Raw genomic sequence first — 14062 nt, forward strand, 5'->3', positions numbered from 1 at the left:
TATCGAATTAGCACCTGCTCAGCGTCTCACTCACACAACCAAACTCCCAGCATGCACCGAGAGAGAGAGAGAGAGAGACAGACAGAGAGATTTTTTGATTTTTCAAAAACACTTTATTTACATATTCTTAAAACAAACAGTTTACTCATAAAGTGTAACGAAAAATCATATTATCATATCAAAAAATATACATTTATAAATAACAACTCCTATAAATATATAAAAATTATCCAATAAAAACCTGTGCAAAGTGTAAACATTCATTGTTCACAGTGCAGATAATATTTTTAAAACACCAACGTTCTTTAAAAGTGTCGAGATCCCCGGTATGTTTGTGAAACCTAAAATCGAGCCAGAGTCTTGCCCTGATATTGCACAGCCACACTGTCTTGGCCTCCTGCCCCTCTCTGTTCTCAACTCTGTTTTTCCTGCTAATGTATATGGCCATTTTTGCCTCTCCCGAGAGGAAATTTAGGAGCTGCCACTTTTCTTTGTTGTCTTTTTTGTAGGCAGCTCCCATGATAAAAACACTCTCGGTAAAAACTACGTTAAAAAGACTAAAAACAATGTTAAAAGAGAGAAGAACTCTGTGAGTCTCTTACACTCAGTAAAAACATGGAATACAGTCTCACGTAGGTTGCAGAAAGGGCATTTGTTAAAAACAGCGGGATTAATAACGGCGATAAAAGCGTTACAAGCGACGGCACCATGTAAAATCCTCCACTGGAGGTCGGCTGTCCGCTTTTTGAGGGGAGGTTTGTAAAAAGACCCCCACTGTGGGCTTGGTCCACTTCCTGAACCCAGTCTGTTGCTCCACACAGTGGAGGGTCTGCTGCACAGGCCTTTCTTGTGGATGCTTTTGACACAGTTCATGTATAGAGTCTTTTTGTCGGCTCTGTGCAGCGTCAGTCCTGCCGGGTTAATGACCTTGAGCAGGGGACCGGTCAGTTCTCCCAGCCCTGGGCTCAGGTTGATCTCTGGAAAAGGGTCTGCTGGGTCTGGAGAAGCCTTACCGTCACCTGTAGTCTTTTATCTGGCTCCTTTCCTTCCCCGATAGCCTCTGGCTCCACAGCTCCAGAATCCTCTCAGCCACTCGAACGGAGGTCAGACCCAGCAGCAAGCCCAGGGCTCGGGCATCACTCAGCGCCGGCCCCACTGCATCCACCAGTTGCTGCAGGCACAGGGTTCTGGACCTGCAGAGCGCCACCATCAGGCTGGGTGTGCTGCTGCTGCTGACGTCCAGCCTGGCTCTGTAAATTAAAGGCTCCTTCAACAACCAGTGCAGAGAGTCCGCCATTGGACACCTTTTATGATTAAAAAGGGCCCAAGACTTAAAAACACCCTGATAAAATGGAGGCAGCCGATTTAACTTTAAAAAATTAGAATCAGTTAAAAACAGAGCAGCATCCAGCCCCAGGTTATTTACACGTCTGAGAATGCAGCTGGTCACATCTCTCCACACCAAATCAGCCGGGCCGGTAAGATATTTTTGTAAAAACTGAAGTCTAAAAGTGGCTGTTCGGCTGGCCAGGTGGACAAGGCCCTGTCCCCCCTCCTCTCTGGATAAAAACAGCACCCCCTGTGGCACCCAGTGTAGACCATCCCAAAAAAAATCTACCATTTCTTTCTGCAGTTTTGCTAAAAGGCCAGAGGGAGGGTCTACACAGGTCAGACGGTGCCACAATTGGGATGCTACAAGGTTGTTTAAAACCAAAACCCTACCTTTAAAAGACATCTGAGGGAGCAGCCACTTCCACTTGGAAAGCTTTCCCTGAATCTTTTCTGTGACGTTCTCCCAGTTCTTCTGGACAATAATTTCTTTTCCTACAAATACTCCGAGATATTTCAGGCCGTCAGTTCTCCAGGTGAGGCTCTGGGGAAGAACTGGGAGACCGCCACGCCACTCCCCGACAGCGAGGGCCTCACTTTTCTTCCAATTTACCTTCGCTGCCGATGTTACACTAAAACTATCTACTATATCTGTTAAAATGTCCGCATCTCTCTGGCTTTTAATAAAAACAATAATATCATCTGCGTATGCGGATAAAACAAATCTGCTATTAAAACCAGGTAAAACCAGACCTTGTAGGCTGGAGCGTATTTTGCAGAGGAGAGGTTCCAGGGAGAGCGCATAGAGCATCCCCGACAGAGCACAGCCCTGCCGGACCCCTCTACACACTCTAAAAGGAGCACACAGAGTACCATTAAACTTCAGCACACTCTCAACTTCACTGTACAACACCTTGATCTTGCCTATGAAACCAGCGCTGAACCCAAACTTCTCCATTACTTTCCAGAGGAAGTTGTGTTCAACGCGGTCAAAAGCCTTTTCCTGGTCTAGAGAAATCAGACCAGTATCAAAGCCCAATGAGCTGGAGACCTCCAAAACATCTCGAATTAGGTAGACATTGTCTACCATGGACCTGCCGGGCACACAGTAGGTCTGGTCCCGGTGGATGACCTGCTCCATAGCCCCCCCCAGCCTGGTGGCCAGAGCTTTGGACAGAAGCTTGTAATCCACACACAGCAAAGACACAGGGCGCCAGTTTCCGATGTCCTGCAGGTTTCCTTTCTTGGGCAGGAGCGTTATCACGGCCCTGCGGCAGGACATCGGCATGGAACCAGAGGCCAGACTCTCGTTAAAAACATCTAAAAGATCTGTTGCTAAAATGTCCCAATATGCTTTAAAAAACTCAACAGTGAGGCCGTCGATGCCGGGAGCCCGCCGTCCTTGCATTTTTTGCAGAGCAGCCTGTAGCTCCCGTGTGGTCAACGGCCCCTCCAGCTGTGAGTTGGTTTGCTCTGCTACCTGAGGTAGTCCCCCTAAAAACCCCTCTAAAAACGTTTCCTCCCCCTCGTACTCACTCGAGTATAGGGAGGAATAAAAACTCACAGCCCGTGTTCTGATCTGGCTTGGTTCCGTTATCTCTTGCCCTGTGACTGAGAGCAGTGAGTGGATTACCCTCTTCTGTCCGTTCTTCTTCTCCAGGCCGAAGAAGAAACTGGATGGAGCATCCATTTCGGTGGCGTTTTGGAACCGGGACCGGACCAGTGCGCCCTGGACTTTAACGTCTAGCAGGTCGGCTAATGCCATTTTTTTTACTTTGAGGATTTCAATATATCCTCGATCTCCTGTGGACTCACTTATTTGTTCTAGTTCCACTATATCACCCTCCAGGTCTTTCATAGATCTGGTGATGTCATGTGTGACATTGAGTGTGTGCTGCTGACAAAGCATTTTAAGTCTTACCATGGTCCCACCACTGCCTAAGACTGTTAAAATCACTCTTCCTTTGCCTAAAAACACTCCAGAAATAAATAAAAGCTTCTCTAAAATTTTTATCAAATGTTAAAACTGAGTTAAAGTGCCAGTATGCGCTTCTTGGCAACACATTTCTTATAAAAACATTACATAAAAGCAAAGAGTGATCGGTAAAACCAACAGGTATAATATTACACATTTTAAAAATGTTAAAATGATGTTTAAAACAATAAATACGATCTAACCTGGCAGAGGAAATCCTATTCCCTCTGCAGTGGGACCATGTGTATTGTTTAGCCTCTGCGTTCATCCTCCTCCATACATCCACCAGACCATGAGAGCGGACCAGCTGCCTCAGAACATGCTGGGACGCTGGATGCGGCTCTGCGTGGTTCCGATCTAAAAAAGCATTTTCTGTACAGTTAAAATCCCCCCCCAAGAATAAAAAATCCTCCGAGGCACAGCTATTTAAAACATCATTAATTTTTTGTAAAAACAACTTCCTCTCTGCACCGATTGTTGGGGCATACACATTTATAAAAACAGCATTAAAAAGGTCAAACCGGGCTTTTACTAAAAGCAACCTCCCCTCGATAAAATGCTCGACCTCCAGTGAGACTGGAGTAAAAGATTTGGAGAAGAGGAAGCCCACTCCTCCACTAAGAGATGTGTTGTGGCTTAAAATGACGTCCCCTTCCCACTCCCTCCTCCAGTCTATCTCGTTAGAGCCGTCGCTGTGCGTCTCCTGTAAAAAGAGGACATCAATGTGTTTTAATTTTGCAGTTTCATAAATTTGTGTCCTTTTTTTAAAAACTCTGGCTCCGTTCACATTTAAAACACCCACTTTAAAAGTATCCATGGCTGACATGTTAAAATAAGAAAAAATAAAAACAAATAAATTAATTAAGACCCCCATCATCACTGTTTATTTGTTTTTTTACTTTAAGCACCAGTTTTTTTAATCTATAAACCTCCTGCTCAATGAGGCCAGACTCTGGTCAGAGTAAAACCAGGGATGTCGCTGCTGTCTGACACACACTCCTCTTCACTAGCACTGTCTTCTGCCTGTCCCTGCCTGTCTGTCCTTCCTCCCCGACTTTACTATTCTTGGCATCACTGGATGCACTCTGACTTTTCTTTTTCCGTTTTGTGGCAGGTTTTGTTTTTTTAACCTCTTCCTCCATCTCTGCCTCTTCTACCTGCTCACTCCATGGAACCTGTATTTTTCCTGTCCTCTCTCCTTCTACACCACCCATTTCCTCAACTACATCGCCCGCTTCCTTTTCCTCTTCTGTCCTTACCTCACTCACCTCCTCTGCCTCACTTGCCTCCTTTACCTCTCCTACTCCTACTACACTCACCTCCTCTGCATCCCCCCCCCTCTTTTGCTACATCACTTACCTCCTTTAAATCTTCTACTCTCATCTCACCAACCTCCTCTGTACCACCTACCTCTTCCCCACCACCCATCTCTTCTACAGCACCTATCTCCTCTAACTGAACGGAGGGACATTAGATATTACCACTTTGGTTGCGGGCAGAGTGAGTGGCATCACCTGCACAAACACTCCGCTCACCGTAATACCTGTCTCGATGACGCGGTGCACCCGCTCCACCTGGTCCAGGAAGATGACAACAGCCCCGTTCATCCGCGCCAGAGACTTCACACTGCCATGTCCGACCTTGTCTCCCACAGCTAACCCGATCTCCTCAACGCTACACGGGAAGCCGGCTGATATTTTGATCCCGTGCTTCCTCGTTAGCTTGGTATAGTCTCCATTTGCCATGACGTCAGACGCCGGCCGGCAGAACACCGGCAGGAGAAAAACACCCAAGAGCACCCCGACTATCCACCCAAACGCACCAAAAAGTAAACTAAATCAAACTGTCACCAATGAACTAAGTTAAATCAAAACCCATTATTAAATAAAGTAAGAAAAAGAAAGTATCGAATTAGCACCTGCTCAGCGTCTCACTCACATAACCAAACTCCCAGCATGCACCGAGAGAGAGAGAGAGAGAGAGACAGACAGAGAGAGAGAGAGACACACACACACACACACACAGACAGACAGAGAGAGAGAGAGAGAGACATATATATATATATAGAGAGAGAGACAGAGACAGAGACAGAGATAGAGAGAGAGAGAGAGAGAGAGAGAGATACAGAGAGAGAGAGAGATACAGAGACAGAGAGAGAGAGAGAGAGAGAGAGAGAGAGAGAGAGAGAGAGCTCACAGTTGATTTCCTGCAGTATCTGGATGAACCACGGAGCGGAACACGGTAACTTTTCATTCCTCTCCCGGTGCTTTCCTCTCGGTCTCTCGGTCCTGACTGCCCGGACACACCGACACCTCTGTGCGGTTCTACTGGTTATTCTACAGAGGGCGGGACACAGAGACTGCTTCATTTACATACGCACAATAACAGTAACTTCTAAAAATACAGGAACACAGCAGGAAGCAGTTGAGTCGGCAGAGTGCAGGATAATATAATCACTACAGGACATTTATAAAGCGGACAGAGAGAGACACCGCAGGGATGATGAGAGACTCCGCTTATCCGCTTCTAGAGCGGCCTGGGCTGGAGGACGTGGCCGAGGAGGAGGACGTGTTCGCCGCGGAGGGGAGCTCCAAGAGCACGCTGGAGCCCGGCAGCTGCCAGGTGGGTGTGTGTGGGTGTTTACTGGCCTGGAAGACTGGGTGCTTCCTTCTCCCTACCTAGAGCTAGCATAGTGAAACCTCACCTTGTTAGGTTAATCATGAGGCAAGATAATAATGGTATGTTCTTACTGTATCTGTTGTCGACGAGTTGTCTTCTTCGTCTGTTGTCAAGCCCAGCAGTTGTGTTTAAGCATGAATAACACTGGTAAAGACGAGCAGTCAACTTGCTTTGGAGGACTACAGATAAAAACGAGAATTGATATGTGTTTGTATTTGTTGTAGGTGCCTGCAGAGAAGGAGGTGGAGGGGACAGAGGAGGTGGAGGGCCAGCTGTCAGTGTCCCAGATGGAGGCAGAGTTTACCCAGCTGACCTTCAGGAAGCAGGTGTCCTACAGGTAGGAAACAGAAAAAGTGGTCCCATTACCTGCAAACCTGTTTTACCTGTGTGTGACCGGAGTGGCATCAGGTGAGAAGACGCGTCGTGAAGCCAAACTGTATTTTGTGATATATTGAGACCTGAACATGCTGTCGGAGATCATTCCATGGACATGTTGGGATTAAAGGAGTCTAACTTTTCATAACTTTGCGAAGTGAAGTCAGAATTTAAGGCATGAATATGTTCTTCATTACTCGTTTATGTTTTCAACCTGGTTTCTCCACCGTGCTGAAAATCATCTATTGAGAGCATCAAACACGACGTGTGTGTGTGTGTGTGTGTGTGTGTGTGTGTGTGTGTGTGTGTGTGTGTGTGTGTGTGTGTGTGTGTGTGTGTGTGTGTGTGTGTGTGTGTGTGTGTGTGTGTTCATTCCTACATTACGCTGTGCGTCTGTAACATTGTAAAGTGCTTTCTACATGTCCTAAGTGTAAAGGTTCGGTCCATACATGAGAGCACTATAACTGCGCCTAATGCTACACCCTAACATCCTAACTCTAGTGGGAACAAGAGCCAGGTGACTCAGGAGTTATCATGTGACCTACTTATCTTAGGTCACATGATAACCAGTGGTGGTATATGGAGAGAGGTAGTAACCCCTGTCTCTGCTCACTGACTCCTTGGACCAGGTGGAGAATACGATGCACATGCACAAAAACCATGTATCAGCAGTTCCCACACAGAAACAGCTCGTTCTAAAATCTCAATGTGCAGAGAGAATGTGCACAACTAATTATTAGGAGGAAGGAAGGGAGGGAAGAAGGAAGGAAAGCAAGGAGCAAGGATGGAAGGAAGGAAGGAACCAAGGAGGGAAAGGTGGAAGGAAGGATGGAATGTAACGAGGAAGAAAGGAAAGGAGGAAAGAAGGATAGAAGGAAGGGAGGAAGGGAAGAAGGAAGCAAAGGAGGTAAGGGAGGGAAGAAGGAAAGGAGGAAGGAAGGAAAGAAAAAAGGAATGTAAGGAGAAAGGAAGGAAAGAAGGAGCCAAGGAGGGAAAGGTGGAAGGAAGAATGAAATGTAACGAGGAAGAAAGGAAAGGAAAGGAGGGATAGAAGGAAGTAAGGACGGAAGGAAGGGAGGAAGGAAAGGAGGAAGTAAGGAAAGAAATGTATGGAGAAAGGAAGTTGTTGTGAATTGACTTCACGTGAATTTTCCACTTGGGAACTCATTTTGCTTCTGACCTCCTGACATGACTACATGAGAGGAAGGACAGAGTGTTGTGTTGTTTTCACAAAGAGCTTCGTTAGCACCAGGTCCATGAATGAGAAAGTGTAGTCTTCTCCTGGCTCAGAAGTGGAGCCACATATTCCAAGTGTTCTAACCTCCACACACTTTTCACCGGCAGCTTCTGTGACGTGAAGTGTGGCAGTCAGTTGAAGGATATAATCTCAGAGAGATGTTCCCAACTGTTCAGGATACTTTTACATCACAGCCCATCGTGTTGTCAATATTAACACTGTCGCAGTTGCTTTCTGCATGAATGAAACATTGGCCTGTCTGTTGCCTTAGAAACTGTTGGCGTGTGATGGTCTCTAATGTGATTGTACTCAGTAAACAGGCCTCTCCCTGCTCCACACCAGCCTGCTTGTTGTCAGAGACATACAAACACACACAGGCCAGTACACAGATGATGATGAATACAAAGTATTCATTATTTAGAGGGTAATTTAATACCAAGCTGGACACCATTGTTGTTGTTACTTCTTTGGTTGAATGTTTCAAGTTTGTTGCCCCTCTGCCCACACTAAGCATCCCAGAGTGCACCTCTACATCCCTGCAGCGAGGGCAGAGCTTCCACCGCTTGGCTCTCCTCGCTACACCTGCCGTGACATAGTTGCATCTCCTAGCAATGCTAGAGTGTACGCGTCAGCCTCAGCATCCCCCTCTCCCCCTCCATCGCTCTTTTAGGCACTCTCTCCTCTCTCTAAAGCCCACAACATCTCCAAACTCCCAATTTTTTTTATCAACTAACCACTGGCTCATTCTATTAAAAGCCCAGGCAAACCTGGAGCAGCTCACACCAACACTAAAGGACACTATGATCCTTTCTATAGAAGCTGGTCTCCTTTCCTGCAGTACATCCAGAGCTGATTCCTCTTCACACGTCGGGGCCAGATCCCCCCACACCTCCAGAATGAGTGGGAATGATAAAATAGCACACTCCTTTCTTCTCTCCTCTTTCTGACTCTCCCTCTTCCTCCTCCTCTTTGTCTTCTCTTTGTTTCTCTATTATGTGTTCGTATAACTGATGCGAGACACTGGAACTTCTCGGTATTGTAGGAGCTATGTTTATTTATGGGTCAACTGTAACCTTCTGTCTCTGTCTCTGCCTGTGTCTGTCTGTCTCTGACTGTCTCTGTGTCTGTCTGTCTCTGTGTCTGTCTGTCTGTGTCTGTCTCTGACTGTCTCTGTCTCTGTCTCTGTCTGTCTGTCTGTGTCTGTCTCTGTGTCTGTCTGTCTCTGACTGCCTGTGTGTCTGTCTGTCTCTGACTGTCTCTGTGTCTGTCTGTCTCTGTGTCTGTCTGTCTCTGTGTCTGTCTGTCTCTGACTGTCTGTCTGTCTCTGACTGTCTCTGTGTCTGTCTGTCTCTGACTGTCTCTGTGTCTGTCTCTGTGTCTGTCTGTCTGTGTCTGTCTCTGTGTCTGTCTGTCTCTGACTGTCTGTGTGTCTGTCTGTCTGTGTCTGTCTGTGTGTCTGTCTGTCTCTGACTGTCTGTGTGTCTGTCTGTCTCTGACTGTCTGTGTGTCTGTCTGTCTCTGACTGTCTCTGTGTCTGTCTGTCTCTGACTGTCTCTGTGTCTGTCTCTGTGTCTGTCTGTCTGTGTCTGTCTCTGTGTCTGTCTGTCTCTGACTGTCTGTCTGTCTGTCTGTCTGTGTCTGTCTGTGTGTCTGTCTGTCTCTGACTGTCTGTGTGTCTGTCTGTCTCTGACTGTCTCTGTGTCTGTCTGTCTCTGACTGTCTCTGTGTCTGTCTCTGTCTCTGTCTCTGTCTGTCTCTGACTGTCTCTGTGTCTGTCTCTGTCTGTCTGTCTGTGTCTGTCTCTGTGTCTGTCTGTCTCTGACTGTCACTGTGTCTGTATCTGTCTCTGTGTCTGTCTGTCTGTGTCTGTCTCTGTGTCTGTCTGTCTCTGTGTCCGTCTGTCTCTGACTGTCTCTGTGTCTGTCTGTCTGTGTCTGTCTCTGTGTCTGTCTGTGTCTGTCTCTGTGTCTGTCTGTCTGTATCTGTCTCTGTGTCTGTCTGTCTGTATCTGTCTTTGTGTCTGTCTGTCTGTATCTGTCTCTGTGTCTGTCTGTCTGTGTCTGTATCTGTCTCTGTGTCTGTCTGTCTGTCTGTCTGTCTCTGTGTCTGTCTCTGTGTCTGTCTGTCTCTGACTGTCTCTGTATCTGTCTCTGTGTCTGTCTGTCTGTCTGTGTCTGTCTCTGTGTCTGTCTGTCTGTGTCTGTCTCTGTGTCTGTCTGTCTGTGTCTGTCTCTGTGTCTGTCTGTCTGTATCTGTCTCTGTGTCTGTCTGTCTCTGACTGTCTGTGTGTCTGTCTCTGCCTGTGTCTGTCTGTCTGTATCTGTCCATCTCTCTCACTCTCACTCTCACTCTCACTCTCTCACACACACACACACATACACACACACACACACACACACACACACACACACACACACACACACACACACACACACACACACACACACTTGCTACTCACTGTCCTGTGGAGCCTGGATCATATGATCACGTGCTGATGTAAACATAGATCAGGAATACTACTGGACGGGAACAATTCCTGATCCCCCACAGAAACAAGATTCCAGCCTGAAGCACTTGTTGATAATCTGCGGCTCATACAGGCTGTTTGAATGCTTGCACACACCTGGGCAACACTCTTGATTGGGAAAATCAGATGGTCATGTAGCTGACATGCACTTGCTGGCATTATATGTTGATTACGAAGCGGCCAGCATTAGCATCACATTTGGTGTCCGACTAGTTTATGTTTTGTGCATAGTTGTTGTGTGAGAAAAGGAGTGAAAAAAGGCTTTAAAACGTCAAAAACTCTAAACGTTCTATTATTGGTAGATGTTAATAATCTATTGTGGTTCATTTCATAAAACACACAATTGTTGGGGAAATAATTTCTATTTCTATAGAAATATAAATTATGGATTTTCAATGAGTAAGAAATAATAAGTAGAAAATAATCTTTTTAAGCTTTTTCAGACACAACTTATATATAGATAGATAGAGATTTAGAGCACACACACACACATACACACACACACACACACACACTCTAATCTGGATTACTGATAATACTAAATTATGTTGAGATTACGCCTCACGCTGGCAGTTACTCTATTTCAATTTTCATCGCAAATCAATTGACAAGAAAAAACACTAAATAATTCTAAAACTCTAATATATAATATGTTTTTGCTAGTTTGGGATTTGGATTGGAAGTCCGGCCTCCAGTTGCAGTCTCTTTTAAAACCCGGGCGTACTTGTGAGCAGTCTGTGATCCAGAACATGAGTCCATGTGCTGAACGTGATCTTCAGACGCTCACTTCCTGTTTTGTGCTTCAGTCTTCTTAAATGTCACCACTGGTGTCAGATATCAGGTGTAACATTTGACAAGAGAACGGATGTTTTCCATCACTTTTGTTGGTCAGATACTAAATTAAGTTGTTCACCAGCCAGCTTCTTATTTCACTGCCAGCATGAGGCATAATGTCAGCATAATTCAGTATAATCGGTAATCCAGATGGGATTATGTGTGCATGTTGTTTGTGGTGGGGGTGGGGCAGCCTGTCAATTCTCCTGACTCACCAGAGGAGTTATGTAAGGTGTGTGTGTGTGTGTGTGTGTGTGTGTGTGTGTGTGTGTGTGTGTGTGTGTGTGTGTGTGTGTGTGTGTGTGTGTGTGTGTGTGTGTGTGTGTGTTATCTTGAGGGGAACTGCTTTTTCTCAGATGAGGGAATCATGAAGAGGTTTTTGAAAGAAAGCTCAGCAGGGATTTCTGCATCTTTAAATGTGTCCCAACTGGAAGCAGCATCGCTTCAGAAGAACAGAGATGTGCTTCCTGCACACAGCTGTGAGGAGTTCATGAGACCTGCTACATGTTGCGTTGCTGTAGCGGACGCTTGGTGATAAGAATCGGACGTCTCCCTGCCAATAATAACACTAATTGGAATACATAATTAGTTAGGTCTTTTGTTTGAAGGATGTGTAATGGATGTAGAACAGATGTGATTAGAGAGGTTGGAGATGTCCACAGATGTCTCTGGGACTTGTTATTGAAAACAGGTCTTACTACAAATAAAGTCCTGTGTCTGTTTGACCCACACGTCCACCCAACAACCTCCACACACAGACTTCCGTGGACTTTGCATAGAAAGGTATCTGTGACACGGCTCCTCAGGAAAGACTCTGATGATGATTTTGATAAGTGACAAGTGTTGCTGCATTAACTTGACCAGCTGAGTGAGTGGGATGGGAAGAACACCAGATGGCACAGACCAGAAGCAGAAAGGACAGACAGGAAGCCAGGACTCCTTGTGTTCATAGCTTTGTGTAGTTTTCTTATGCATGTTGTTTGGCCCTACTTTAGAACCAAGATGCCACAGTTCCACCACCTCTTTGCAACACCACCTCTCTCTGTAGATCATGCCTCCTGGAGAAGCAGATATCCACAGAGATCATGGTGGCTTGGTGTTTATTGATGGTAATACTAATCAAGAGTGTGCAACACATACAGGTTGTGTCATAAACCTCTCTCTCTCTCTCTCTCTCTCTCTCTCTCTCTCTCTCTCTCTCTCACACACAATATGAGGGATATAACCCAGGGAGAGGCTGTCGTATTAGTCAGTCTCTCACTCTCGCTCTCGCTCTCGCTCTCTCTCTCCTCTCCCTGGTTATATCCCTCATATTGTATACAGACTGATGTAGCCGGTGAATTTTTGCAGCCAGGTACCAAATGACAAAGAGAGAGAAAGAGAGAGAGAGCGCACAGTACTAATACGACAGCCTCTCCCTGTTCACAGTAATATCATATTTCCATACTCTTTTGCTTCTTCACTATGTGATGACTTTGACAGCAGTACTGGCTGTCTGGAAGGTAGATGTTACACTGTAATAGGATTTGGACAGTGCGTAGCAGTGATGTCATGAACAAAGCCACACATCGACATGGCTGTCACATTATCCATCAGCGGCTGGTTAAAAGCATCCTCTCCACCCTCTGTCACTGACACCAGACTCCCAGCTAGTGTTAGCTGTGAGTGCGCCGGGTCAGATACAGTATGTAGGTTAATCAATGTCCCTGATTACCACCGAGAGGAGGAGGAGGAGGAGGAGGAGTCACTTCCAAGTATACTACGTGTGTGATTCTATCTCACTTCTTTCATCACAATCAGAGTGATGTACTTGGTGTTAACATGGCTCCACAGATGGAGCAGTCAGCAGACAGATGGTGCCGCTCTGTCTTCTCTTTGTCTCATGTGACAAAATACAGTTGTCAGACAATTCAGTATTAGGTTTAGGGGAATTAGGTTCATATCGGACGGTTCCGCATCCCTAACATTAACCATACCTGAGCTGCCATGTGCAGATGCTGCTGACTCATCTACCCCGGCCACAGTCTCCTCTCACATGTCTGACGACATCTCTCCTGATTAAAGTTCCGCTGCTGACACTGCACATTCTGCATCACTGCATCTACTACACATGCAACTTTACTGCACATATAAATGGAACATTTCAAATGAAACAAGTGTTCATCTCCATCAAACGGTTTGATGCCACTTACTAACAAGTCTTACTTTAATCAAGTCTTTTCTTGGTCGACACTGCAGCAGTTGTGATGTTCAGGTCGTGTGTTATCAGATGTAAAGGTCCCTACAAAGAGAGAGAAGGGCTTACTGCTGTCGACTTTTTTTCTGCTACTCATTAGGAAAATTGTTTGCTTTGGGGGGGTCAGGTTCAGGATTACTGTTTGAATTCATAATCAGACTCCTTCGCTGGAGAGAAACACAGAGAGAAATAGGTCAGCGGTGGGTGTCGGGGAAGTTAAAAGGATCTCTCTGAATCGTGTGTTGAGTGGCATTTTGTTTGTCATGGAAATACTGAGTGGGTGACGGATGAGTGGGAACAGTGATGGAGGTGTGTGTGTGTGTGTGTGTTCGTGTATATAGATATACACGAATATAGATATTTTATTGCTATGTAAAACAATATTGTTGCACAACAACCAGGACACCATCAGCACAATGGAGATGTTGTTTCCACTCAAATCCTGAAGGAGGTGTTTGATTAAAACATTCCATTTTTGAGTCTGTTCATGCAGTAATGTGTGACTCTTACATACAACGAATGAATGTTCACACATCCTCCACACTTTTTTCTACTTTTTCCAAAATTCTAATGTGACTCTGTGCTGCAGACCACGTATGACCCCTACGAGCTCCAGCAAACATGTCTGACATTAAACGTAATTTACTGCAATTAATTAATTAGGCTAAAAAGCCTCTGCAGCTTTGCTCACTTTCAGGCTGCAGTGATCTCAACACATGGGGGAAGAAATGTGCTGGACTGTTTAGTAATTCATATATTTTTGTCATGTTTTCCATTGCACAGGCATGTTCTGCTTAAAGTATGCAGTGTGGAGAATGTCCTCCCGAGTAAAATCAACATTTGGTGGTTTCAGTGAATGCAAAACATCTA

The 14062-nt window shown here is 45.6% G+C and overlaps 1 protein-coding gene across 1 annotated transcript in view; it reads left to right on the forward strand.

Moving 5' to 3' along the window:
• Nucleotides 1–5543: 5543 nt before the first annotated feature.
• The window catches only part of LOC115016626 (diacylglycerol kinase zeta-like), a 100266-nt gene continuing 91747 nt past the window's right edge, over nucleotides 5544–14062 (forward strand). Inside the window, exons 1-2 of the mRNA XM_029444541.1 lie at nucleotides 5544–5926; nucleotides 6208–6320. Coding sequence (XP_029300401.1) covers nucleotides 5804–5926; nucleotides 6208–6320 — 236 coding nt within the window. The 5' untranslated portion in view covers nucleotides 5544–5803. The remainder of the gene's footprint in view (nucleotides 5927–6207; nucleotides 6321–14062) is intronic.

Source organism: Cottoperca gobio, chromosome 2, assembly GCF_900634415.1.
Source record: "Cottoperca gobio chromosome 2, fCotGob3.1, whole genome shotgun sequence".
Lineage (NCBI taxonomy): Eukaryota > Metazoa > Chordata > Actinopteri > Perciformes > Bovichtidae > Cottoperca > Cottoperca gobio.